Source organism: Eublepharis macularius, chromosome 8, assembly GCF_028583425.1.
Source record: "Eublepharis macularius isolate TG4126 chromosome 8, MPM_Emac_v1.0, whole genome shotgun sequence".
NCBI lineage: Eukaryota > Metazoa > Chordata > Lepidosauria > Squamata > Eublepharidae > Eublepharis > Eublepharis macularius.
The window spans coordinates 12,139,115-12,165,238 of NC_072797.1; the positions used below are offsets into that span (position 1 = coordinate 12,139,115).

Below are 26,124 nucleotides of genomic sequence, written 5' to 3' on the forward strand. Positions count from 1 at the left end.
TCTCTTCTGCATCAGTTGTCTCTTCATCACATTTGACAATGAACAGGAAGTTCACTTCCAGCATGAAAGTGTCTCTCCCACGTAGACATTTTAAATGGTGGCCATTTATACCAGAAATGGACATTTCTTTGATCTGTGAGACCTGGGGTTGAGTGATTCCGCACACGTTGGATAATGCACTTCCAATCCTCTTTATAGATCATTTCGAACGGATTTTTTTGTGTGCGGAATAAAAAATCCACCTTAAATGATTGATAATGTGCATTGAAAGTGCATTATCCAACGTGTGCGGAATCAGCCGTAGTTCTAGCAAATACTTCTGAAAAGGAGTCATATATTTGCCTTTGTTAAAGCCAGCCAAGGGCATGAGCAATCACATATCCCACCAATCTAGCCCAGATCCTGCCCCAACAGAAAGCCTGCTTCATCCTTGCTTTCCACTACTTCCATCCCTTCCTCTGTGCTTGATAATTATATCCCCAAGGAACATTTTGTACTGAAAAAGGCTATGTCTGTTGGTAAGTTTATCCATTTTAGCAATCTCTAGAATTTCCCTTAGTCATACCTTAATCAAGAGGTCAGTATCTGGCCTGCAGTGTCAAACATATAAAATCTTATAAGCAACTAACATATTCACAATAAGCTATTTAGCAGAGAAGAGAAAGAAAACTCTCCAGGACCAGATTTAGTGGAACAATCCCTGAATTTAAGCTAACATAAATCCCAGCAATTTATAAGAACAATAATTTGGGAGCAAAGTTTATGCTGCCACCACCAGACCGCGGACAGGATATCTGGCATCAACCTGGACGGGGCATTTCTGACATTTGGGTTCATTCACATCATATGCTGGAGGAAAAGATTCCTGTGGTGTTCAATGGTTAGAGTGTCAGACTAGGATCTGGGAGAACCTGGTTCGAATCCCCACTCTGACATGGAAGCTTGCTGGGTGACCTTGGGCTCCGTCATATGCTCTTAGCATCCCCTACCTCAAAGGGTTGTTATGAGGATAAAATAGAAGAGAGAGAATGATATAAACCATGTTTGGGTTCCCGTTGGGGAGAAAGGTAGGGTTTAAGTGAAGTAAATAAATTAATACAGCTATATTTTTTTAATTCCTATGAGCTATTTTGGGAACCATGTTTGTCTGAAAAGCAGGATAAAAATGTAACAAACGAATGAATGACTGGACATAGAATGATGAAAGTAATAAGAGAGGTTTCCCTTACTGAAAACTGGGAAAGACGCAGTCCCTTTCAGGACCTGGAACTCCTGTTCCAGCCTTCTTCGCAGATCTATTTGCTCAAACAAGACCTTCTGAAGTTCTTCTAGACCAAGAGGGAGAGAAAGACGGCATTGGTCTAATCGGCTGAAATAAATCTTGAGAGCGAGTGCTTATCCGCGCAATTCATTATCGTGAGGGCAAAATATTTGTAGCCGTATAAGGGGTGGGCGATGGTGGGATGCGTTGCACAGGCCTAGGATGGATTTTGTGCAGAAATCCATGAATATAAATCAATGCAATATATTATTTTAAAATATTATAGGACCGTGTCATGTATTGATTGATATGTATGCATTAATCTCAATTATAGCCACACAAAAGGTCTATATATTATTCATACGTTACTTGTCAAGCTTAAAATATGGTCAGGAATAATAAAAAAAAAAGATTATGCTCCATTGTCTTTACGTTCTGGCACAACAAAAAGCAACATTTGAAACGATAGATCTATAGCTATCGTTCCATATCAAATGTACATTTCCCCCTTCTCCTTACCTTTGCCCATGTTTTCAACATCTTTTTTTAGAGAATGAGGTGAATTGGTTTCCTGTATGGGTTCGCCTTAATGAAGAGAGGAATACAAAGTTATTGATTTATCCCCAGACTACTTCTTATCAGATATTGAGTTTCCTTTTGTATCCTCATTGAAGGGCTGCAGGGTGGCGGGTGGGAGGAGAGTGAAAATTGTTTTTACTGTGTAGATTGGAGCCTACCCTGCCTGCCTTTGTTCATTCAAACTCAGTTGGAGATCTGGCTTCTGAAAAAAGTTTTGGTTTACAAATTATAATTTTCTTCACTTTTCAAAGGGACATCTTACAAAAAACACAAAAGTTGAAGAGCCAGTTTTTTTTAGTGAGTCTCAAAACCTAGTCTTAAACTCAGTTCTTTGCTCTTAGAAGCTCATGTTGCTCTGTTGTCTTTTTTATTTTAGAAGAGCTCCTGTCTAGGATACAGTTAGACTAGGTCTGCCAGGGCCTGAGTTCAAATCCCTACCCACTGAGGGTGGAGTTGTGAGCCTCCAGGTGTGGCCTGGAGAACTCCTAGAATTGCAATTGATCTCCAGACAACAGAGATCAGCTCCCCTGGAAAAAATGACTGCTTTGGAGGGGGGGCTGTATACTCCACTGAGGCCCTCCTCTCCCCAAACCTGAACCTTCCGAGGCTCCATCCTCCACATCTTGAGGAATTTCCCAACCTCTAGCTGGCAGTCCCGATAGCCTAAATACATGATACATTCTTAAAAGTCCACTTTGTGTCCTGTCAATAAGACATGCCCTGGGAATTCTATATCGCAATTCAATTTCCAGGAGGAAACAATCCTCATCTGAATTGTGTAAGATTCTGTGGTCATTCAGGGATAACAACAACAACATTCGATTTACATTCCCCCCCTTCAGGACAACTTAACACCCACTCAGAGCAGTTATTATTATTCTCACAACAATCACCCTGTGTGGTGGGTGGGGCTGAGAGAGCTCCGAGAGAGCTGTGACTGACCCAAGGACACCCAGCTGGATTCAATCGGAGGAGTGGGGAATCAAACCCGGCTCTCCAGATTAGAATCCTGCTGCTCTTAACCACTACACCAAACTGGATCAACAGAGGGTGTCTTTTGATCAACACAGAAAGTAACTTTATTCAGCAGAAACCAGAAAAGAATACAACAAAACCTAACAGAATCCTTCACAACATTCTCCAGCCAGGTTACTCAGAGCAGAACCACAAGTGACAAAAGGCACAGATTGGACACTTGTCAGCTTCCCTCAAGTTTTGATGGGAAATGTAGGCATCCTGGTCTTGCAGCTTCGCTCTCCGACTGCTGTCCAACGGACTTTTCAACTGTCACTTGTCCAACATTCTGCCAAGCTGCCTACATTTCCCATCAAAACTTGAGAGAAGCTGACAAGTGTCCAACCTGTGCCTTTTGTCACTTGTGGTTCTGCTCTCAGTCACAAGTAAAACTTCGGTTGGAACTTTTCCAGACTGCATTCCTGGCACTAACATAAAACAGACTCCTGAACATAACATTACAAATTGGACCCCTGCGTGCCTGAGACTTGTATCCTGCGAACGAATTCTCTGAGTGGTGGGTAATCTCTGTGGAGGCACTTGCTATCTCTTTGGCACAAGGCTCTTTGAAAACAATTGATCTTGCTAGAAGTCTTAACACAAGAGGTGGCACACTCTGTGGCATGGAATTTGTTCATAGGATTTAAGCCTATGTTTCAATAGGGAACTCCGAGCACATGTCTACTTGGCTGGATGTGAGGCAGACCCACAAACAGTCTGAAACAGAGATAAAATGTGGTAGATATTATATAGTCCTTTCAGAAGTTGTTCAAGACTCCTCTATTTCAGAGGCCATTTGATGGTTTTATCCCTTGATTTGTGAGTTTTTTCGTCTGCTTTAATGGTTCTGGTTAAATTGAAGGCTATCTCTTTATTGACTGCTGTTTTACTTGTTGATTTTTGTGTTGTAGCATTTTAATGACTTTTAGTTGTTATTGCTTATTTTGATTAATTTGTGTTAATACTTGATTTTTTGGTATCTATTTTGTTATGTAAATTGCTATGTTTGGTGTTTTAATAATAGGACAGCAGAGTATCAACTTTCCCAAAGTAAAAAGAAAAAAAAATAAAACAAATTACTAGGAAGTGAATCCATCTTCTCAGTCCTGGGCTGCAAGAAATTTTGATTCGCAGTTCTTTCTTTTGAATTTTAATCAATTAATTTCTGCCCTCTCCATATTCTACCCATGAGTATATTGATTGATTGATTGACTTTTGGGTGGGAACTCAAAATGGCTTACTCGCTTCTCCATTTTATCCTCACCACAACCATGTAAATTAGTAAGTTTGAGAGTGTGTGATGGTCACCTGCAGAGTCTCCAAGGCAAAGTGGGAATTCGAACCTGGGTCTTCTAGATCCTAGTCTTGACACTCTAACCCAGTGGTTCCCAAACTTCTTCAGGTCACCACTTCCTTGGTTCCATAAACTCATCCCCAGAGCCCCCTACCCCATAAAAAACATTATTCAGAATAGCGGTTTGAACAACCCACTAAGGAAGATAATAACAATAAAATTCAATAAAATTCAAAACAGTAACAATTAATTGCATATTTATTTAAAATCCAATAAAAACCTTGTTAGTTTAATTAAACTAAATTGGTCTGATTCGAGCTCTGAGAGCATGTTTACCAAAAATTCCAATAGATTCCACTAGATTTCAGCACCATGCAGAGCAAAAACTTGAAGTGAGGAGAGCCAGTTTGGTGTAGTGGTTAAGAGCACGGGACTCTAATCTGGAGAGCCGGGTTTGATTCCCCACTCCTCCGCTTGAAGCCAGCTGGGTGACCTTGGGTCAGCCACAGCTCTTTCAGAGCTCTCTCAGTCCCACCCACCTCACAGGATGTTTTGTTGTGGGGACAATAATAAAATACTTTGTAAACCGCTCTGAGTGGGCATTAAGTTGTCCTGAAGGGCGGTATATAAAACGAATGTTGTTGTTGTTGTTGTTGTTGTTGTTGTTGTTGTTGTTGTTGTTGTTGTTGTTGTTGTTGTTATTTCACTCTAGGCTCCAGCATGGTCAATCATAAATAAGTGAACAACGTGCTAGGAGGGGCCCACCTCCTGCACCCCCTACCACTCCCTTGTCTCTAAGCACCTCCTAGGTAATCCTGTCCTGCAATGGTACCACCCACTTTGGAAGCCACTACTGTTAACACTTACTTCATGCTGGCTTTCTAGTATGTTTAACTGATACTAGGAATAGGCAGTCAGAAATGTACTAATCAAGATTGGACCCAACCCACACTGGAAGTTGGAAACCTTTCAGTCTGACCCTTGTTCAGATGAGTTTGGGCTATCAGTTTGGATCAGGGAAACCCCCGAGGGAAAGAACTAACGCACGCACCCAGCCCTGACCCGTATCAGAGAGCTCTTTCTAGTTTTATTTGGCTTTTTGCCATTCAGTAATCTGATCACAGGTCCTCAACACTGCCTATAGCTTGGCCTTCCGACTAATCTATCCTACACGATTAATGTGAAGATAAAGTGGGAAAGCCCTGAATATACCTCCCTGGTGTTTGTGGGGCAGGAGGCAGGGGCAGAAGGAAGAATGTGATATAAATAAACAAATAATTACAGAAACCAGTATGATCAGAAAAGTATTGTCCCACAGTAAGATCTTTGTAAAACCTGACTGGCAGATTTGTAGATTTTCCTGACTGTTTACAGTGCAAGGTTTATTCCTGTTTCTCACAGATCAATGGGCTCTTACATCCAGCCTCCTGTCGAAATCGTTTTACTGCGCATGAAGCATATTCAATAGTGACATTTTAGCATCTGCCCTCTCTTCTCAATAAACATTGTATTAACGCAATTACGATTGTGCAACCAGATGTAGCTAAAGTTGTGCCAGCATATGCATTATACCCAGAAACATGGCTGCAGAAAATTTATTCCAGGATGTCAGGTGAAAAGTACAAGGTTACTGTCCAGAGCAATTGTTTGGTCAAGTTCTTTTTAAAAAGATCACTACGTCTGGATGGTCCAGGCCTGCCGGATCTTGACAGATGTTGGAAGGAAAGCAGGGTTGGCTCTGGTTAGAACTTGGATGGGAGACCACTGAGCAAGTCCAGGGTTGCTACGCGGAGACAGGCAACATCAAACCACCTCTGTTCGTCTTTTGTCTCTTGAAGGGTTGCCGTAAGTCAGCTGTGACTTGACAGCATTTTATACCACATATCTACAGGGCTGCCTCTCCTCCTTGGCCCCACCACCCCAGCTTTGCTCACCTGAATGAGGCCTTCTACAGGTGCCACCTTGCAAACGGGCAAGATCAACAACTGCCCTTAAATGTCCTTTCTCTGTAGTGCTGCCTATCCTGAGAAATGCCCTATCTGAGAATGTCAGTGAGGCTCCTATGCTTTTGGCTTTTCACAAACTATTTAAAATGGAGCAATTTAGGAGGGACTTTTTAGGAAAGAACAGATCTGCATTATAACAATGATTCAGAAAGATGTTTCAATAGATAGAACCAGACTGTGGTCTATAATGGAAGAAAGTACCTTCAAGCTGAATTATCACTACCCCTGATGGTCTATACTACTACTGGATATTTTCTCAGGTGGATAGCCTTGTTGTCCTGCAGTAGAAAAACAAGATTTGAGTCCACTCGCTTATTCCCTGGACATTTTGTTGGGTTTTAAGGTGCTATTGGACTTGAATCTCACTGTTCTATGTATTATCTTGCATGCTTTTATCTTGCTCTCACTGCACTGTATTTTTACTTAGATAATACAATTTCTTGACTGGTTTAGCATGCCATGTTCAATACTTATGCCTTGTTTCAGATTCTTGCAATCCCTGTCCTATTACATTATTAGATGTATCCTCATTCTATTGATTGTGGTCGTGGTAGAGAGTACCCTCAAGTCATAGTTGACTTATGGTGACTCCTGGTGGGGTTTTCATGCCAACAGACTAACAGAGGTGGTTTGCCATTACCTGCCTCTGCAGCCCTGGTCTTCATTGGAAGTCTTCCATCCAAGTACTAACCAAGGCTGACCCTGCTCAGCTTCTGAGATCTGACAAGATCAGGCTCACCTGGGCTATCCAGAGCAGAGCTCTATTGACTGTACCAGCTTACTTTATGTAATAGTCCTTGAGCGCCAGTGAGAAAGGCAGACTATAAAAAACATAAATAAATATATTTACTCACAAAGTGGCTGGTCTCTCTGCAGATGATGAAAACTGCATGTTGGGACCACCCAAAACAACATAGGGGGTTTCTACATACACAGGGGAGACTCATGTGCACTGAAAATATGATTTGTAAATGAAGCAACTGGGGCAAAAAATCTCTTTAAAAACTCCCTTAATGAGGTCTGAGCATGCGTCAGTAAGGCAGAATATTGAATGCTGTTGGGTCTTAGATTAAGAAAAGAAGTGGGATAAGGAGAAATAAGTTCACTCAAGCCCACAAGACCTTAGAGAATAATAACAACAGTTCATTTGTATACTGCTCATCTAGTGCTCAATCAGAGTGGTGAACAAAGTTAGTGTTCTTATTATCCCTACAATCCAGCTGGGGAGCTGAGACAGAGAGAAGCGGCTTATCCAAAGCCACCTGCTGAGCTTGTGGCCTTAGTGGGAGTCGAACCAGCAGAGTGATGATTCACAGCCCAACCACTTAACCACTATGCTATCACTGCCCCCTTATAATAATAACTGCAAGTATATATCACCCTTCTTGGCAGATCAGTGCCCCACTCAGAGTGGTGAACAAAGTTAGTGTCATTATTATTACCACAATACAGCTGAGGAGTTGGGGTTGAGAGGAGTGGGTTCGCGAACCAACAGAGTGCTGATTCACAACCCAACCACTAAAACACTATGCTACTGCAGCTCCCTTATAATAATAACTGCAAGTATATACTGCCCTTCTTGGCAGAGCAGTGACCAAAGTCCATGCTATTATTATCTCTACAATACAGCTGAGAGGAGTGGCTTGCTCAAGGCCATCAGCCGAGCTCATGGCAGTAGTGGAAGTCGAACCAACAGAGTGCTGTTTCACATCCCAACCACTGAAACACTATGCTACAGCAGCTCCCTTATAATAATAACTCTGCCTATATATCACAGATTAGTGCTCTACTCAGAGCGGTGAATAAAGTCAGTGTTATCATTATCTCTACAATCCAGCTGGGGAACTGGGGCTGAGAGGAGTGGCTTCCCCAAGGCCACCTACTGAGCTCATGGCAGTTGTGGGATTTGAACCAGCAGAGTGCTGATTTACAGCCCAACTACTTAAACACCACACTACAGCAAGTGCTTTATTACAGCTGGCGAGCTGGAGCTGAGAGGAGTAGCTTACTCAAGGCCACCTGGTGAGCTCGTGGCAGTAGAGGGAGTCAAACCAGCAGAATGCTAATTCACATCCCAACTACTTAACCAGTATGCTAGATTTTGAAGGGTGGGATGGGATTTTCACATTGTTATCCCCCCACCCTGAACTCCTGTGACTCTTTGCAGGCTCCTGAAAAATAACCCCCAAGAAAAGCAATTGAAATCGGCCAATTGTTGTTTGTTCATTTGGGGTAGTGATTGCACCAGGGGAGCTCTATGGAGAAGCCCCTTGGAAAATTTGGGAGGGGTGGTGGTGAGGATGGGGATCGAAACCAGGGCCTCCTACATGCCAAGCCTATCCTCTAGTGCTAAGCATCGTCCCATCCCTGCAATTATTGATTTACTTCATTGACATGAATCCTTTTCTTAATTCTCGGCCTTACATCTCCTGTGAATAGGTAAGATTGCAGACATTCTTTAAACAACCCTGCGCAAAACATTTGAAACTCTCTTAGACAACCGCCTGGTCCGTTTACTCCTGCAATATCTCTTTGGACTTGCAGAAGCTCTCAAGGGTTTGGGGAGGAGCTTTTTCTCAGACCTGTTATAAGAGCCTTTTAAAACTGGAGATGCCAGAAACAGAAGCCCGGATCTTCCTTGTAAACAGGTCTCCCATATAAATAGCCTGTGCTCTGCAACTGAGCTATGGCTCCTCCTCCGAAGCAAACGCTGAAGTTTTAAACTATTCTATTCCATTGTGTCCAGTTTGATGTAGTGATGAAGAGCGGCAGGACTCTAATCTGGAGAGCCAGGTTTGATTCCCCACTCCTCCGCTTGAAGCCAGCTGCATGACCTTGGGTCAGTCACAGCTTCTTGGAGCTCTCTCAGCCCCACCCACGTCACAAGGTGATGGTTGTTGTGGGGATAATGATAACGTACTTTGTAAACTGCTCTGAGTGGGTGTTAAGTCATCCTGATGGGAGGTATATAAATCAAATGCTAAATCGAATGCTATGTATAGGGGGACATAGAAGGGTTCCAGAGAAAACAGAAGGCGTTTGTGGGGTGTTTAATATAAACAGCCCAATCAGTTACAGCTAAGAAGTGGAAACATGCCAAGATGCTTAGGGAAGCTCCAGCGAAAATTGCTATTGCAAAATCCCACCAAAACCAACAGGGCACGTGAGAGCCAAAATGGTATAATAATCAGAGTGTTGGGCTAGGATCTGCGAGACCCAGGTTCGAATCCCTGCTCTTCCATGGAAGCTTGCTGGATGATCTTGGGCCAATCACACACTCTCAGCCTAACCTGCCTCACAACAAGGTTGTTGTGAAGATAGGACGGAGGAGAGGAGAATGTTGTCAGCTGCTTTGGGTCCCCATTGGGGAGAAAGGTGGGGTATAAATTAACTGAGCTACGTAGCTAGGTATTTCATTTTAGTCCACCTTCCTCGCTGAGACTTTGCTGTGCGTGAAGGAGGTGTAGAGTTGCCAACATCCAGGTGGGGCCTGGAGTTCTGTAATCACAACTGGTCTCCAAACTACAGAGATCATTTACCCTGGAGGAAACTCCAGCTTCAGATGGTGGAACTCTATGGCATCACATCCCTGCTGAGATTCTCTCCCCTCCCCAAACTCTGTCCTCCCAAGGCCTCTCCCCCAAATTTCCAAGAATTTGCCAAGATAGCAACCCTAAGGGAGCCCAGGTTTAATCCCCGGCATCTCCACCTTAGGGTATCGGGCAGTAGGTGATGTGAAAGATGTTGGAGACCCTGGACTGTTGCTGCCAGAGCAGACTATGCTGATCTAGAAAGACTCATGGGCTGATCTCAGCATAAAGCTATTTCTTGTGTGAAAACAGACATTTGCATATTTCTTTAGTTCCTGACAATTGCTTGACTTTGCCCCAAAGTTTCTGTATGCAAGCTTTCACATTTATGCATTCTGGTTCAGGAAAAGGGGTCATAAAATAAAAACAAAACCTTGCTGAAAGGCCTGGCAAATGTAAAAGATGGGAACTTGTGGGAAGTTGGAATTTCACAGAAACACTTTCCCCATAAGGGTTTGCAAGGGTTTCTGCTTATATACAAAGCCAGTGCTCTGTGTCGGGTTGCCAACCTCCAGGTGGTGGCCAAGGATCTCCTGGAATTACAACTGATCACCATGTCATAGAGATCAGTTCCCCTGGAAAAAAAAATGTTTGAAGTGGGTAGCCATATCAGTCTGCTGTAGAAGAGCAAGATTTGGGTCCAGTAGCATCTTAGAGACCAACTGGATTTCCAGGAAATCAACTGGACCTGAATATTACCCTGGAAAAAATGGCTGCTTGGTGTCTCCACTGGGGAGAAAGGTCAGGGTATATATGAAAAATAGACAGAGGGAATGCCTGAGGCTACCCCTGAGGCTAAAGGCACTGGCTTCTCAAGCAAGGAAGTAGAATCCATTGGCTCAACCACTCTGCCATGTCCCCAGAGTGCGCTGACAAGTCATAGCTGACTTATGGCAACCCTTGGCGGAGTTTTCATGGCAAGAGACTAACAGAGGTGGTTTGCCATTGCCTGCCTCTGCAATCCTGGTCGTTGGAGGTCTCCCATCCAATTACTAACCAAGACCGATCCTGCTTAGCTTCTGAGAACTGATGAGATCAGGCACTCCTGAGCTATCCAGGTCAGGGTCAGGTGTTTCTTTAAGATCTGTTTATTTACCCTAGGTTTCTCAAATGAACAGTGAAATCCTAAACCGAGTTATTCCAGTCTAAGCCCACTGAGATTCCATTTAGGATTTCACTGCATGTTCCCTTTTCTCCTTAATGTATTTTGTACCATGAATGCTGTTTCTAAGGTTTTTAAAGGCTTCGGAAAGCTTTAACCAGGGTTAGAAAGGAAGGAATCTGGGAATGAGAAGGCCATCGAGGATAGGTGGAGCTGGATACAGAGCCAGCCAAAAATCACTCGTTGACCCTGCTGTGGATTTTTGCCCACTCCTGAACACATGAAACTGTTTTATTCTGAATCAGACCCTGGGCCCATCAGAATTGTCTACTCAGGCCAGCAGTGGCTCTCCAGGGTCTCTGCAGAGGTCTTTCAAATGGAGGGGCTGGGGACTGGAGCTGGGACCTTCCGTATGCCAAGCAGATGCTCTGCCTCCCAATTTATAGTCATGCCCTTTCTCTAAAACACAGGTTATACAGTAATGTGACATATTAATTGGAAATCCCTCTGAGCATGTACAGAGTGAATTTCCCCTCACCATGGAACAGCTGCATTCTGAGACTGTCTGTTTAGAGGTAAGAAGCGAGTCTACAAAGCAGGCCCTGGCACTTCTCTTCAGACTCTCAGCCACCTCTCTTGACAGCAGTCTGAAAAGGCAATCCAAAATCTTCCTTTTGGAACCTTTAAAGATCACATTTGATGAAGACAAGCTGTACTATACTTAAGGTTTTAGAAGAGAGGTCACAGCTCAGATTCTGTCTTCTACTGTGTTTGCAACAGCTCCCAATTTAGTATCATCTGCAAATTCAATGAGCGTTCTCTCTGTTCCTTCATGCAAGTAATTTATAAAGATGTTAAACAGAAGAGGTCCCAGGACCGATCCCTGAGGCACTCCACTTGTCACTCTTCTTCAAGAGGATGAGGAACCATTAACAAGCATTCTTTGGGTGCGATCTGTCAACCAATTACAGATTCACCTAAAAGTAATAGGATCCAAACCACATTTTACCAACTTGTCAACAAGAATCTCATGTGGAACCTTATCAAAAGCCTTACTGAAATCGAGATAACCTATGTCCACAGCATTCTCCTCATCTACCAAAGTAGTAACTTTGGAGTTAAGGTTAGTCTGACATGACTTGTTCTTGAGGAACCCATGCTGGTTCTTAGTAATCACAGCTGTCTTTTCTAAATGCTCAAAGACTCATTGACTGATGATTTGTGCCAAGACCTTTCTAGGTATGGACATCAAGCTGATGGCTCAATAGTTATCCGGCTCCTCCTTTACCCCCTTCTTGAAGATGAGGGACAACCAGGGCTTTTTTTCAGGGGGAACGCAGGGGAATGGAGTTCTGGAACCTCTTGAAAATGGTCACATGGCTGGTGGCCCCGCCCCCTGATCTCCAGACAGAGGGGAGTTTAGATTGCTCTCCGTGCCGCTCAGCAATCTAATCTCCCCTCTGTCTGGAGATCAGGGGGCGGGGCCACCAGCCATGTGACCATTTTCTCTGAGGGCAACCCACTGAGTTCCACCACCTCTTTTCCCAGAAAAAAAGTCCTGGGGACAACATTTGCCCGCCTCCAGTCTTTTGGCACCTCACCTGTTGTCCAAGAATTCTCAATAGACAGAGTCTCCGTAATTACATCAGCAAGTTCCTTTAGAGTGCAATTCATCTGGCCCTGAGGACTTGATTTCATTTAAAGAAGCAAGGTATTTACATACCACCCCATGTCTATTCTATTAGGTTGCAATTCCTTTTCTTCCTCATGTGCACCCTTTTTGCCAGGGTAAGCATAATTCCCCTTGCAGGTGAAGACCAAGGCAAAGTAGGAAATCTCTTTACCACCTTGAATATCTTTTGTCTCTCCCTGTGGATATTATCTCTATGTCTGCTTTCACAAATGAGAATGTATGGAGCACTGACATAATGTTTGAACATACACAGTCAGACCATATTTCAGCTAGTGCATTGCAGTTTACCCTGCCTAGGCAGAGAAAGATCTTCTCCCAACACTTGCTCCCTGAGATCCTTTAATTGGAAGTGTCAAGACTTGAACCTGGGACCCTGTGATTGTAAAGCAAGTTCTCTGCTACTGAGCTGTGGATGTTCCCGGTAACATATTTTTCTGGTCAGTAGGTAACCTCTCTGATTTCCTGGTCTTAGGAATGAAAACGAAGAAGCCAAGAAAAAACAGCAATTATCTTCATTTGATGTATCAGGGCCATTTTTGGTTAATTCTTGCTGAGAAAAATGCTTTCTTCTTCTGTTCCCTGCAGCTTTGTTTTCCAGCAAGTTTGAATGGCTTTTTTAAAAACACACTTCAACTAATTATTCTGGAGCTGATCCAGGCAACTGAATGATTTATTAACTATATTTTTATTTATATCATTATGTGTTTTATTTACGAGGTTTACATCCCCGCCTCTCTACCCAGTGGGACATAATGCAGCTTACATTTCCCCCCACCCTTTCCTCCATTTCATCCCCCACAGCAACCATGCAAGGAAGGCTAGACTGTGTGCATGTGGCTGGCCCAGGGTCACCCAGAAAACTTCCATGGCAGGGTGGGGGTATGTACCTGGGTCTCCCGGATCCGAGCCTGAGACTCTAATCACTACACCATGCTGACTCAGATAGGATGCAAACCACATCCATTAAAGTCAATTGGATGGAGTTTGATGGAGGCTGTACCATAAAGCTGTTTATTGACAGGCGTCCTGACACAACTGTTTCTCTGACTATAATACATCCTTCTAAACTGTATAACTGGAAATGTCATCATGGCCTTCTTCTAATCCACAACCACTGACGCCAGTGGGAGTTCTACCACAGGCCAGAGCAGATATACCTGGATGGCCTGGACTAGCCTGATCTCATCAGATCTCGGAAGCTAAGCAGTGTCAGCCCTGCTTCGTACTTGGATGGGAGACCACCAAGGAAGCCCAGGGTTGCTACACGGAGTCAGGCAGTGGCAAACAACCTCTGAACATCTTTTGCTTTATAACAACAACAACAACAACATTCGATTTATATACTGCCCTTCAGGACAACTTAATGCCCTCTCAGAGCGGTTTACAAAGTATGTTATTATTATCCCCACAACAAAACACCCTGTGAGGTGGGTGAGGCTGAGAGAGCTCTGAGAGAGCTGTGACTAGCCTAGGAGGAGTGGGGAATCAAATCCAGGTCTCCAGATGAGAGTCCCGCGCTCTTAACCACTACACCAAACTGGGTCTCTTTAAAACCCCTATGGGGGGGTCACCATCTCTTGCTCACATTTTCCTGCACACCCCCTGCTTACCCAAATTTAGCAAAACCCTGCACCCTCGCCATGGGTGGCCCCATTTTGCAATTTTTTAAAAATCACCTCATGGGTCCACATATGGCTGTTATATAGATAACAGTTTCTGCCAGTTGCAGTAAATGTCACTGGACTAGACAGATGACGATGAAGTTCAAGACTTCTAATGACTGTGGCTTCCCTGACCTGGATGGCCAAGGCTAGCCTGATCTTGTCAGATCTCAGAAGCTAAGCAGGGTCAGCCCTGGACATTATTTGAATTGGAGACCACCAAGGAAGCCCAGGGTTGGTACACAGAGGTAGGCAATGGCAAACCACCTCTGAACATCTCTTGTCTTGAAAACCCTATGGGGTCACCATAAGTCACCTGGGACTTGATAGCATTTTACACACACACACACACACACACACACACACACACACACACACACACACACACACACACACACACACACACACACACACACACACACACACACACACACACACACACACACACACACAGACCTTTCAACTATTATATTTCCCCCCCCCCATCTTCTTTCCCATCAACTCAGACCAATGTACACTGTTCTCTTCTTCTGTTTTCTCCTGACAACGACCCTGTGGGGCGGGGTAGCCTGAGAAACAAGTGGCCCAGGTTGTCATCCAAGGAGTTCCATGACTCATCTAGGATTTGCATCTTGGTTTCCCCTACCCTATTCCTCTTGTGACATTTTAAATCCATTGACTCAAAAAGTGGGCGACATGATCCAGCACCAAGTCATGCCCCTCCAAAGCCCATTGGCTTCAATGAGTTTAGAAGAGCATAACTCTGCTTAGGATTGCACTGCTCGTCAACAGAAGGTGGGGGGCCAAATCTAACCAGCGAGTTGACATTTTAGCCACCAAGACTAAAAAATCCAGTGGTTTATTTTCTTACATGTATTTTATTTTTGGTCTGTTATTACAATAGGGGATGAACAAAGAGAGATCTTCAAAAAAGACAAGCTGTCCTCCTCCTAATGGTCATAGATCCAGAGGAGTTAGCTGTGTTAGTCTGTAGTTGCAAAGTAGTAAAGATATCTCTCTGGCCAGTTTCTTCATACCCTCCATGCATCTGACGAAGAGAGCTGTGGTTCTTGGAAGCTTATGCTACCATAAAGTTGGTTAGTCTTAAAGGTACTACTGGACTCTTCTCCCAGTGGACTCTAAAGTTTGTTTACTAAATTTGATTTTATTCTCCCTCCCCATCCAAGCCACAAAAAGGCCCTAATAGGGAAGTTTTGGTAGCATGCAAATGTATTCATGTTTAATTGCTTCTGAGAATGCATTCTGTGCTTGGCAGCCCTGGCTAATATTTATCTAAGAGATGCGGAACTGCGTGTCCGAAGGCTGATCTTGCGCTTGCTGCATGAAAATGATCTCAAAAGGCATCCCTGACTTACCATCTCTGTAACTTGCATTATGGCTCATTATGCAGTTCTCCTGCATCGCAGGGGAAGGCTCCATGCTAGCAGCCAACGGCCTGCCAGGAGCGCGCGCCACTGGCTTGGAAACTGTCCCCACGGTCTGGGAGAACCACGTGATGATCCCGGCTACAATTACAGCAACAGCATTGAGAAAACATCTAATTCTAGAAGAGAGGAGGAGGAGCTATTGATCACTGCACAGAGGTGAAATCTGCTTCCGTTGCAGCCAATGGGAAAATCTTCCATTGATTGTCATGGCCATGGGTTATGCTGTGTCTGTTGAACTGCTCAGAGAGATATAACAATGGTTCGATCCTGTGCAGAGTTTGGTGCACCTAATTCCATAGGATCAGGGCACAAGGTTGCGTTTGCCTACCACATTATTGATATAAGGCCGAACTGTGGCCTCCAGTAATTCCCTGCAGTTATTGTTCACAAAGCTGCCTTCTATTCTCAGAAGCAATTAAACATGAATACATTTGCATGCTACCAAAGACAGTAGAGACCCCCTCACCTCTGCAGGAGTATACCGTATACCCTGCAGCTGTGGACAAGTTTACATCGGGACCACAAAGCGTAGCATCCAGACAAGAATAAAAGAACATGAAAGACACTGCAGACTTGGACAACCGGAAAAATCAGCAGTGGCTGAACATAGCCTAACTCAAACAGGGCACAGTATCTTATTCCAGGACACCAAAATACTGGACAATACTTCCAACTACTTTGTCAGACTGCACAGGGAAGCCATTGAAATTCACAAGCATAAGCAAAACTTCAACAGGAAAGAAGAAACCTTAAGAATGAACAGAGCATGGTTTCCAGTTCTGAAAAACACCAGGCTAACAAAACACTCCACACCCAACAATAGCCCTGCAGAGAAGATTAGCACATCAAGCACCAATCCATATGCAAAAGAACCTCCTCAGGATACAGTGAAGCCTCCCGCCATTAGCATTCCACACCCTGGGAAACTCCTACAGGATGACTCAGCTCAGTCCCACCCATCCTGAGTAGATATAAATGACCTGCCACATCTTTTCCACACTGTGACACTGAGAGATCTCTATCTTTTGGTGCTACACCTCTGAAGATGCCAGCCACAGCTGCTGGTGAAACGTCAGGAACTACAATGCCAAGACCACGGCAATACAGCCCGGAAAACCCACAACAACCACTGCCTTCTATGGAGTTAAATCACTGGTCTATCAAGGTTGGTATTGTCTACTCTGACTGGCAGCTGCTCTTCGAGGTCACAGGAAGAGGTCTTTCTCTTCACCTACTTTTGCTTTTAACTAGAGATGCCAAGGATTGAATCCAAGACCACCTGCATGCAAAATAAATGCTCTGCCTGTGAGCCACGGTGCCCACCTTCAAAACGGGATTCTCTGCTTACAGTCTGAAGGGGTGCAGGGCACCGAACAGCATGAAACTGCCTTATACTGAGTCAGACCCTTGGTCTGTCGAGGTCACTATTATCTACTCTGACTGACAGCTGCTCTCTGAGGTCTCAGGCAAAGGTATTTCACATGAGCTACCTTTGTTTTTAACTGGATGTTCCAGGGATTGAACCTGGGCCCTTTGGGATGTGAACTATGCAGTCTACCGCTGTGCCCTGGCCCTCGCCCCTTGCTCCAAATGTTAATGGGGGGCGGTATTTATATTTTTCAAAGATTTTATTTAAAACATGATGTGATTATGAAAAAGAAGGAAAGACAATTAAGCTAAATTAGAATGACAGTGAGTTGCAACAGTTTCAACAAAGTGTATCATTATAGAATATACTTTGCTGTTCCACTATAACAGAAATTAAAGCCATTTCCTTATAAACAATTAGCCATTCAGCCATTAATATCTTAGAAATGCAAACTGGCGCTATATTAAAAAAAACTTATCTTACCAAAACCTTAGTCCAAAACTTCTTTACTGATAAGGTTTTTTTTAAAAAAAAAATATCTTGAGAACTATTGTTTCTTGTGCAAAGAGTTTTGATTGATGGGTCTTGATCCTAATTCAAATATAGATACACATTTAAAAAAACTAACATTAAAAGCTGTTTACAAATATTTTTGCTGATCATCATTTGCTAATCATGGTGGTAGAGAGTGCCCTCAAGTCGTAGCTGACGTTTGGCGATCCCTGGTGGGGTTTTCATGGCAAGAGACTAACAGAGGTGGTTTGCCATTGCCTGACTCTGCAACCTTGGTCTACATTGGAGGTCTCCCAGCCAATTACTAACCAAGGATGACCCTGCTTAGCTTCTGAGATCTGACAAGGTCAGGCTCACCTGGGCTATCCAAGTCAGGATCATTTGTGATCAGGCACCACACAATCTTAAGCTGCATGGCTCACTATAATGATTATCTGTATATGTGCATAATTGTGTCTCTTAGGTACATAGTAAGGGATACATAGAAATATCCATATATGCATACCTGATGCAGAGAACTATACACCTGGCTCCCTCATGCTTTGGACCTGCATTTTCTTAATAACCACTACCAGGCAACATTGCAAACCCCAGTTGAAACTGAGTGTATGAGCACCAACACAGAGAGTATACGATAGGGCTTGCACAAACCCTTCAGTTGACCAACAGACAGAAGCAGCCTTGCTACAACAGTCAGAAGGTCACATCAATGCAGGATACCTGCCTTCTATTGAGGCAGATCCTTGGTTTATCAGGAATAGTATTCTGACTGGCAGCCACTCTCCAGGTTCTCAAGTAGAGGCCTTTCACGTCCACTACTGTCTTTTACCTAGAAATGCTTCGGATTATACCTCAGACCTTCTACCTCTGAGCCAGGGCTCCATTTAAAGTCCACCCAATCTAGCATCCGGTTTCCAACATGATCGGCGTTGAGGAAGCCCACAAGCACAAAGGCAATTGCTATCTCCTCTCATTCATTGGTATTTTGAGGTACACTGCCTCTGAATCTGGAAGATCCATTTAGCTACCTCTGGCTAATAGCCATGTGGCACCTGATCATAGTGGAAGGAAGGTGGCGTGGTATAGCCTGATCTCAGAAGCTAAGCTGGGTCACGCCTTGGATGGGAGACCACCAAGGAAGACTCTGCAGAGGAAGGCAATGGCAAACCACCTCTGCTTCTCACTTGCCTTGAAAGACCAGCAGGGGTCACCATAAGTAAGTTGTGATTGACGGCACTCTATGCACACACACCTGATCATAATAAAATAATGAATACGAGGAAACATATAGGGAACTGTGCATATGCATGAGACATACAAGCATACATGTAATATATGGGGAGTCTTATAAGTGTTGTAAAGTAATCTAGAAAGACTTCTGGAGGAGGAATCTGCCGCTCCAAATTATGATCTGTCCAAGGAGTCAAGGAACTGGTGGGCTATGCTTCATCATTTGACCCCCTACCCCTTGCCAGCTGAGGTTCAATGCCCTGGTGAGTCATTTGATAATATCCTGGAAAGAATCAAATGGGATTATCCCCAGCCTCCCTCTAATATCCATTTCCTCCCTTTTAATAATCTGTTTCCTTTATTTAAAAGGCGATTGTTTTTCTTCTGCTTCTCCTCCCTCCCCATCCAAATTGGGCTTTTCAAAATGATTAAATGCTTTCTAAGAAAGTAGCCTTATGCAGAGGAGCAAAGGTACAGGATCTTATTTTTGTTTGTTTAATGTATCCCAGCGATGCTTTGCTGCTATTATAGGAGATTTCTTTAGGATCCCATTTCCATCTAGCATGCTGGTGTGTACTCTCTTTCTCTCTCTCTTTTCTCTCTCCCCCGGCTTGCTCTCTCTGTCTCATTTGACAAGCAAATTTGCAGACATCGCCTCGGGATAACAACCTCGTTTGACAGTCAATTAACCGTGAATAGTCAAAGCCAAGACAGTTTGCATTACATAAATGGAAAATTAGATTCCCTTTTTTCCCCCCTTTCTCTCCCAAGAAACAAAACCCCCTTTCCTTATAACCCTCCCTGGCAATAGACAACTTAGTATGAAAACTTCTAATCACGTCTTTCCCTCCCCCTCCCTCCCCAAACCCCTTGGAGACATTTAGCAATCAGTAAAAGGTGGTTCCATTTAATTTGTATAATGTAATTTTTGTCAATGTATTATACATTTTGTGTAGAGATCATTATCACGGAGATAATATAAATGTTGCCATAGATCTCATAAAACACCTTTAATGTCTCTCTGACAGATATTAAAAGCAATAAGCTGTGATCCTTTTTAATGGAAGGTTTCAAAGAGAACATTTCAATTATTGTCATTTTATGCTCTCGCTCTTTCTCTCTCTCCCATTCTCTCTTTTCGCCAGCCTGTTCCATTGTGTAATCTGATATATTCCTGAAATTTCCTGCTGAAATCTGCCCTGCAATTAATAATCTTATTGCTAATAAAGCCACTCTGCCCTTTCCCCCCTCCCCCCTCCCTTATTATATCTATTTAAAGCTGGGATATTTTTTAAAAAAATCTCTGAGTACAAAGATTCAGTTGTTTTGATTAGGAATATGAAGGCTGCAGTCTTATCCACATTGACTGGGGGAGTCAGACCCAGTGCGCCCTGCGGGGGGCTTACTTCTGAGTAAACACTCATAGGATGGTTTCAGACGCAGGTGGTGATTACCTGCTATATTCCTCCAGAAGTCTCCACCTGGATGCTCCGAGTCTGTGATGAAAAAACTGTGTTCCTTATTCTTATCTAAAAAAAGGGAAAAAAGGGGTAACAATTATACTAAACTGCAGGAAATAACAAGAAAATTAACCCCAAACTAGGGACAATACGGTTTACCGTGCAAAAAACCGAACACGGAAAGATGGTTAAATGTCAGTATTCACAGTGGCGTGTGAATGTATAAATATGCGTGTATGTGCTTTACCCGTACGCCTTTATACTCATAGACACATGTGTTAGTATTGTCTGAGGATCTGTGTATTTACATAAATGTCCCTGTCATGCACACGGGTTTACCCTCATGTGTACATGTGTCATTGTATGTGTGTGTGAACAGCAGGATTTGAGTCCAATGGCTCCTTAGAGACCAACAAGATTTTCAAAGCGTAAGCTTTGGAGAGTATGTGAGCGCATGTCTGTATGTGTTTTCAGATTTCTGCACTCCCATCTTGTTGACTGTATTTGACTTACACAATATAACCAGAGGAGGGGCTGTAGCTCAGGGTTAGAGTCTCCGCTTGGCATGCACAGGGGCTCAAGTTCAATTCCCCAACACCTCCAGTTAAAAATGTCAGGGCAGTTGATATTGAGAGACCTCCCTCTGGCTGAGATTCAAGAGAGCTGCTGCCCGCCTGTGTAAGCAATACTGGATAAGCCAATGACAGGACTCAATATAAAGCAGCTGAAGGTGTTCACTTTTTGTGTGGAAGGGCCATGGCTTAGTCAGTGTTCGGCATGTAGAAAGTCCCAGGTTCAACCCTTGGCATCACCAGTTTTAAAAAAGTCAGGTAATAAGTAATGTGAGACTCTGCTGCAGTCTGAGTAGGCAATATTGACCTTGATGGTCTGATTCAGCATAAGAACAAGATTATGGTCCGGTAAGGGAGATTTGCCTCTCCACAGCTCACATCCTGGAAATCTGGTTGGTCTTTAAGATGCTGCTGGACCTAAATCTTGCTCTTCTCCTACCAACCAACACAACTATTTTAATGACTTTTAAAGATTATTATTGATTTTATGGTTTTGATTGATTCGCTGTGTTTTATGAAAGTTGTTAGCCGCCCTGAGCCCATTTGCGGGGAGGGCGGGGTATAAATCAAATAAATAAATAACTACCCACTTGAAACTAATTCAGTATTAGGCAGCTTCATGTGTTCACTCTGCCTTGGGTCTCAATGAGTAAGGCGGACTATAAATAACCTACTTATTTGATTGTATAGGTGTGTGCTGGTGTCATACACATATAAAGGTGAGTGAGCTCTCTTTCTGTAGATATAGATGCTATATATAGACTACTGAGGAATTACAAAATTCTCAATCAGCAAACAAAAGGGAGACTGAAACCAAGAAATCAGAAGAAGTTTGAGACTTGGAAGGGCAGCTGTGAGGGAACTAGAAAAGATCCTTAAGGATAACGATGTCTCTCTGGGATCAAGATCAAGATAATCTGAACTATGGTATTCCCCATTCCCATGTATGGATGTGAAAGTTGGACAGTGAAGGAAGCTGATAGGAAGAAAACTGATTCATTTGAAATGTGGTGTTGGAGGAGAGTTTTGGGGACACCATGGCTGGCCAGAAAGACAAACACGTGGGTTCTAGATCAAATCAAGCCTGAATTCTCCCTAGAAGCTAAAATCACAAAACTGAGGCTATCGTACTTTGGTCACATCATAAGCCAAGATTCTCTGGAAAAGACGCTAGAAAAAGTGGAAGGCAGCAGGAAAAGAGGAAGACCCAAAGCAAGAAGGCTGGACTCAATAAAAGAAGCCACGTCCTCCAGTTTGCTGGATCTGGGCCAATCTGTTAATGATGGGACGTTTTGGAGGTCTTTCATTCATAGGATCGCCATGTCGGAAGAGACTTGAAGGCACTGAACACACACAGATCTGTATCTATGTAATTGTCTATATCTATGTCTAAAGAGAGAGAGATCTATATGATATACATCTGTATATATTTAGACATATCATCTTTATCTACAGAGTTAAAGATCTGTCAAGGACTTGGTGGTTAATTGCTTTAGAGGGAGGAGGGGCAAAGCAAGATCCAGGCAGGCGCCGGTGTGTGATTCAGTGTCATAAATGCTGCTGGGAAGTTCGAGCCTGGGGTTGCTTGCCTGCAAAGGAGTCTTCCTTCGCGGATATGACCACTTGGGGCAGCCCTTCCTTGCTCTTCTGAATCTACCAGAAGGAAACAAACAAGAGTTAAAACTTCACCCACGCATCCCTCTGCTCCTCAGAACACTTGCCTGAGAATAAGCCCCGTCTAGTAATCCTGAACAGGCTCGTGAGCTGGAGGATTGCTCTCTCAGAGGCACAACGGGGACACTCAGCCAGAGAACCGCAGCCACTGGAAGGCGCCCTGAATTCTGTGTTTTGCGCCTGGGGGGGGGGAGAGATACGTTCAGCCCCCCCCCCTCCATGGTACTCCTTTGGGGAAGAGCTCACATCGGAAGCGGGGGATTGCACGGAAATGTCCCATCGATTTCAGGAGATCTTCCTGCGCGGCTCGTCTGGCTGTTGATGGCTGTACTCCTATGAACTTTTCCTTGGAATAAATCCCCATCCAATTGAACCCCAGCCCACTTCAGGTGATTGAGGTGGGAGAGTCTCCAGGGGCGAAATGGACCGCAACAGAATGCAGGTGGAGGGTCAGATTTTGGGATGCTCTTCTGAGCTGTTTTTTAAAACTCTCCCTGCGTAGAAAGCCAGCACTGCAAGAGTAGAACCCGTCTCCTTGCTGTGCTGGTTTTCTCGTTGCAAGCATACAAGGAAACATTAAAAGCTAGGACCCACCCTCCACGCTGTGAAGTCCCTTCTGTCACCTCAGGGCTCTGCCCTCTCATCCCCCTGCACGTGAGAATCTGGCAGCGATTCACACCCTCTCTTAAAACGCTTTTCAGCCCTTCCCCTGGCTGTGCACGTGTGAAAACACCACGGCTGTCTAAAAAACATTCGTGTATGGGATTTCTGGTCCCACTGATGGTTATGCAGGAATATTGATCGAGACCTTCTTGATTTTCACGAGTGATTTCTGTCCTGAGTGGGACGGAGTGAGCATGTACAAGAACCAGACCCTGACGTTTGGGTCCTAACGGTTGGCACCATCCAGCCAAAGGTAAGCACTCTAAATCTTCACTACTTATGGGAGAGAGCTCTGTGGTTTCTAGTCCATCGGGTAGGACTAGATTGTCCTGAAATCCGGCAGGGTCCTGCTCTGTGTTTACTCAGAAGTAAATCCTGCTCAGTTCAATGGGGCCTGAAATAAACCACCCCATTAAGATGGCCTTTGGAAAGGAGTAGGTGGGTTCATGGTCATCTGGCTAGCCGCCTCAAGCACTAATAGAACCTCCATGTTCAGAGGCAGCGTGGCTTGGGCGCAACATCTGGCTGCAGACTAAATGGACCCTTGGCCTGGTCCAGAAAAGCAATTCTTACGTCCCCGGGCACTCAAGACTGTGTTCCCTAAGAAGCTTTCTTGGAAGAAGCCCGGTTGAAATCAGTGGGACTTACTCCCGAGAAAATGCGGTTAGGATCAGAGCCGAGCGGTTGCGCATGCAGAGTTGTCGGTGAGAAGCCGAGTTTTCTTGTCATCTGAGAACAAATGACAATTGGGTGCCCATCGCTACTCGCAAGGAGTACAAAGGAAGGCAAAATGCGGAGATCAAGATTCGGATCCAGTTGCACTTTACTGGACTCGAATGTTGCTCTTCTATTGCAGACGGACAGGGCTACCCACCTAAAACTAAAAATGGGGGAATGCCTTAAAACGGATCCCAACTGCATCTGATAGAAGGAAGCCCCACTGAACTGAAAGCATTTTTCTCTTCTCGCCACCATCTTAAAGCACATTTTAGTTATCTTGAACACGATCCGGGTAAAACCCCGTTCGGGCTGCGGGTTCTTGGGAGCAAACCTCATTGAGTCGGTGTAACTTACTTCCGAGTAAACACGAACGTCTGCACGATTTCAGCTGGGGGGAAATTAAACAAGCGTTTTATTTCTTGAAGTCAATGGAAGTCGTCAATGCTGAACTCTGGAGGGGTGCCCCTGGATTTTGAATGGACCTGTAGCATCTTTCTAGCGATCGGTAGGCTGGCTTACTGGTCCTCTTCCTGGGCTGTACCACTTCAGATGAGAGGTCACCTGATCAAAGCTCCCCCCCCCCACTTAAAAAAAACACACACCTTCCTTTCGCATGGAAAACTAGCATGTCAAGGTTTTAGCCTAGCTTTCTCTTTGATGTGCTAGGTTTCTACCTGCAGACTTTGAAAAAGAAATGAACGTTGGGACATGTGCGCCGGCACCTTCAATCTAAGGTGGTACGTGCCTCTCTTGTGCCTAAGATCTATGCCTTCCCATCGATGGGATGTACAGATTTAAGACGGATAAATCAAATATGATTAGCTCTGAAATCTATGCTGAAAATGGTATCCCGTGCATTGGTCTCATCCTCAACATGCCATTGAGGCACTGTGGTGTAGTGGCTAGAGCAGCAGGCTGATCTGGGCGACCCAGGTTCAATTCTCCGCTCTACGTATTGTCGAAGGCTTTCACGGCCGGAGAACGATGGTTGTTGTGGGTTTTCCGGGCTGTATTGCCGTGGTCTTGGCATTGTAGTTCCTGACGTTTCGCCAGCGGCTGTGGCTGGCATCTTCAGAGGTGTAGCACCAAAAGACAGAGATCTCTCACTGAGAGATCTCTGTCTTTTGGTGCTACACCTCTGAAGATGCCAGCCACAGCCGCTGGTGAAACGTCAGGAACTACAATGCCAAGACCACGGCAATACAGCCCGGAAAACCCACAACAACCATCTCCGCTCTACCTTGAAAGTTCACTGGGTGACTTTAGGCCAGTCACACACACTCTGCCTGACCCACCTCACAGGGTTGCTGTGAGGATAAGATGGAGGACAGGAGAGTGATGTAAGCTGCTTTGAGTTCCTACTGAGAAGAAAGGTGGAGTATAAATGGAGTAAAATAAAATAAATAAATTTATACTGCTGTTATCTGGCTTGGCACTCATGGTGGCTTACATCGAATTCACAGGGCTCTCCCGCCTAGGCCACTGAGCGGCTCAATGCCTGCTTAGTTTCTGCGAGTTTTCCGCATATGTACGATCTTGGGTTCACGGTTTGTTCTAGAAATGCAAACCATTTACTCGAAAGTACCAGGTTAGAACCAAGAGGGGGCCAGACAAACCGAAATGGATTTACAGCGACTTAGCACAGTTGCGGACGGGGCCCTGCGTCGGCGTAAATCCATGTTCAATTATGCCTAGGCGACTTGCGGATCGCGATGGGCTATCTGCTGCCACGCTCTTGTCCAATGGATAGTGGGACCACATCCCAGTCACTCCAACCCAACTTTACTTTCAAGTAAAGGAGCTCAAAGCACTTTGAAAACCGCAGGGGCTCACTCTTCTAATTGAAATCAATGGATTTACAACTCTGGATCGTGCCCGGTATGTGTAAAGCGGAGGGCGAGAGGAGTTGCTGGAAACATCAGGTACGTTCAACCTTCTCATGTAGGAGAGAAACCCCCTGCACACCGCCCAGACCGAATCCAGCCCTTAGGTCTGAACAGGATTTCATTTTCCCCTGGCTTTTGTCTCTATTTGGATAATTCCCTCCCTTTAACCCCCACTGCCCCTACCCCCACATCAGAAAAAAATCGAGGGTCTGGAAAGGGGGGGGGGGGCTCTCTATTAAAACGCTTAACAGGGTGAAATTGACACGGGACGTGTCCATTACTGAAGGGAGAGCGATCATTCCCGTTTCTCTTGTAAATTTCATTTCTCGGCGTATTAAGGGTGTCGCGGGAGGGGCGAAGGAAGAGAGGGGAGACCCTGCGCGATCCAT

At 44.4% G+C, this 26,124-nt stretch overlaps 1 protein-coding gene across 1 annotated transcript in view; it reads right to left on the reverse strand.

The window, feature by feature from the left end:
• Positions 1 to 26,124, reverse strand: part of SKOR2 (SKI family transcriptional corepressor 2) — a 41,770-nt gene that overhangs the window by 13,233 nt on the left and 2,413 nt on the right. Inside the window, exons 2-5 of the mRNA XM_054986642.1 lie at positions 22,382 to 22,445; positions 20,215 to 20,289; positions 1,781 to 1,846; positions 1,230 to 1,328 (exon numbers count right to left, since the gene is read on the reverse strand). Of these exons, the coding sequence (XP_054842617.1) occupies positions 1,230 to 1,328; positions 1,781 to 1,846; positions 20,215 to 20,289; positions 22,382 to 22,445 (304 nt within the window). The remainder of the gene's footprint in view (positions 1 to 1,229; positions 1,329 to 1,780; positions 1,847 to 20,214; positions 20,290 to 22,381; positions 22,446 to 26,124) is intronic.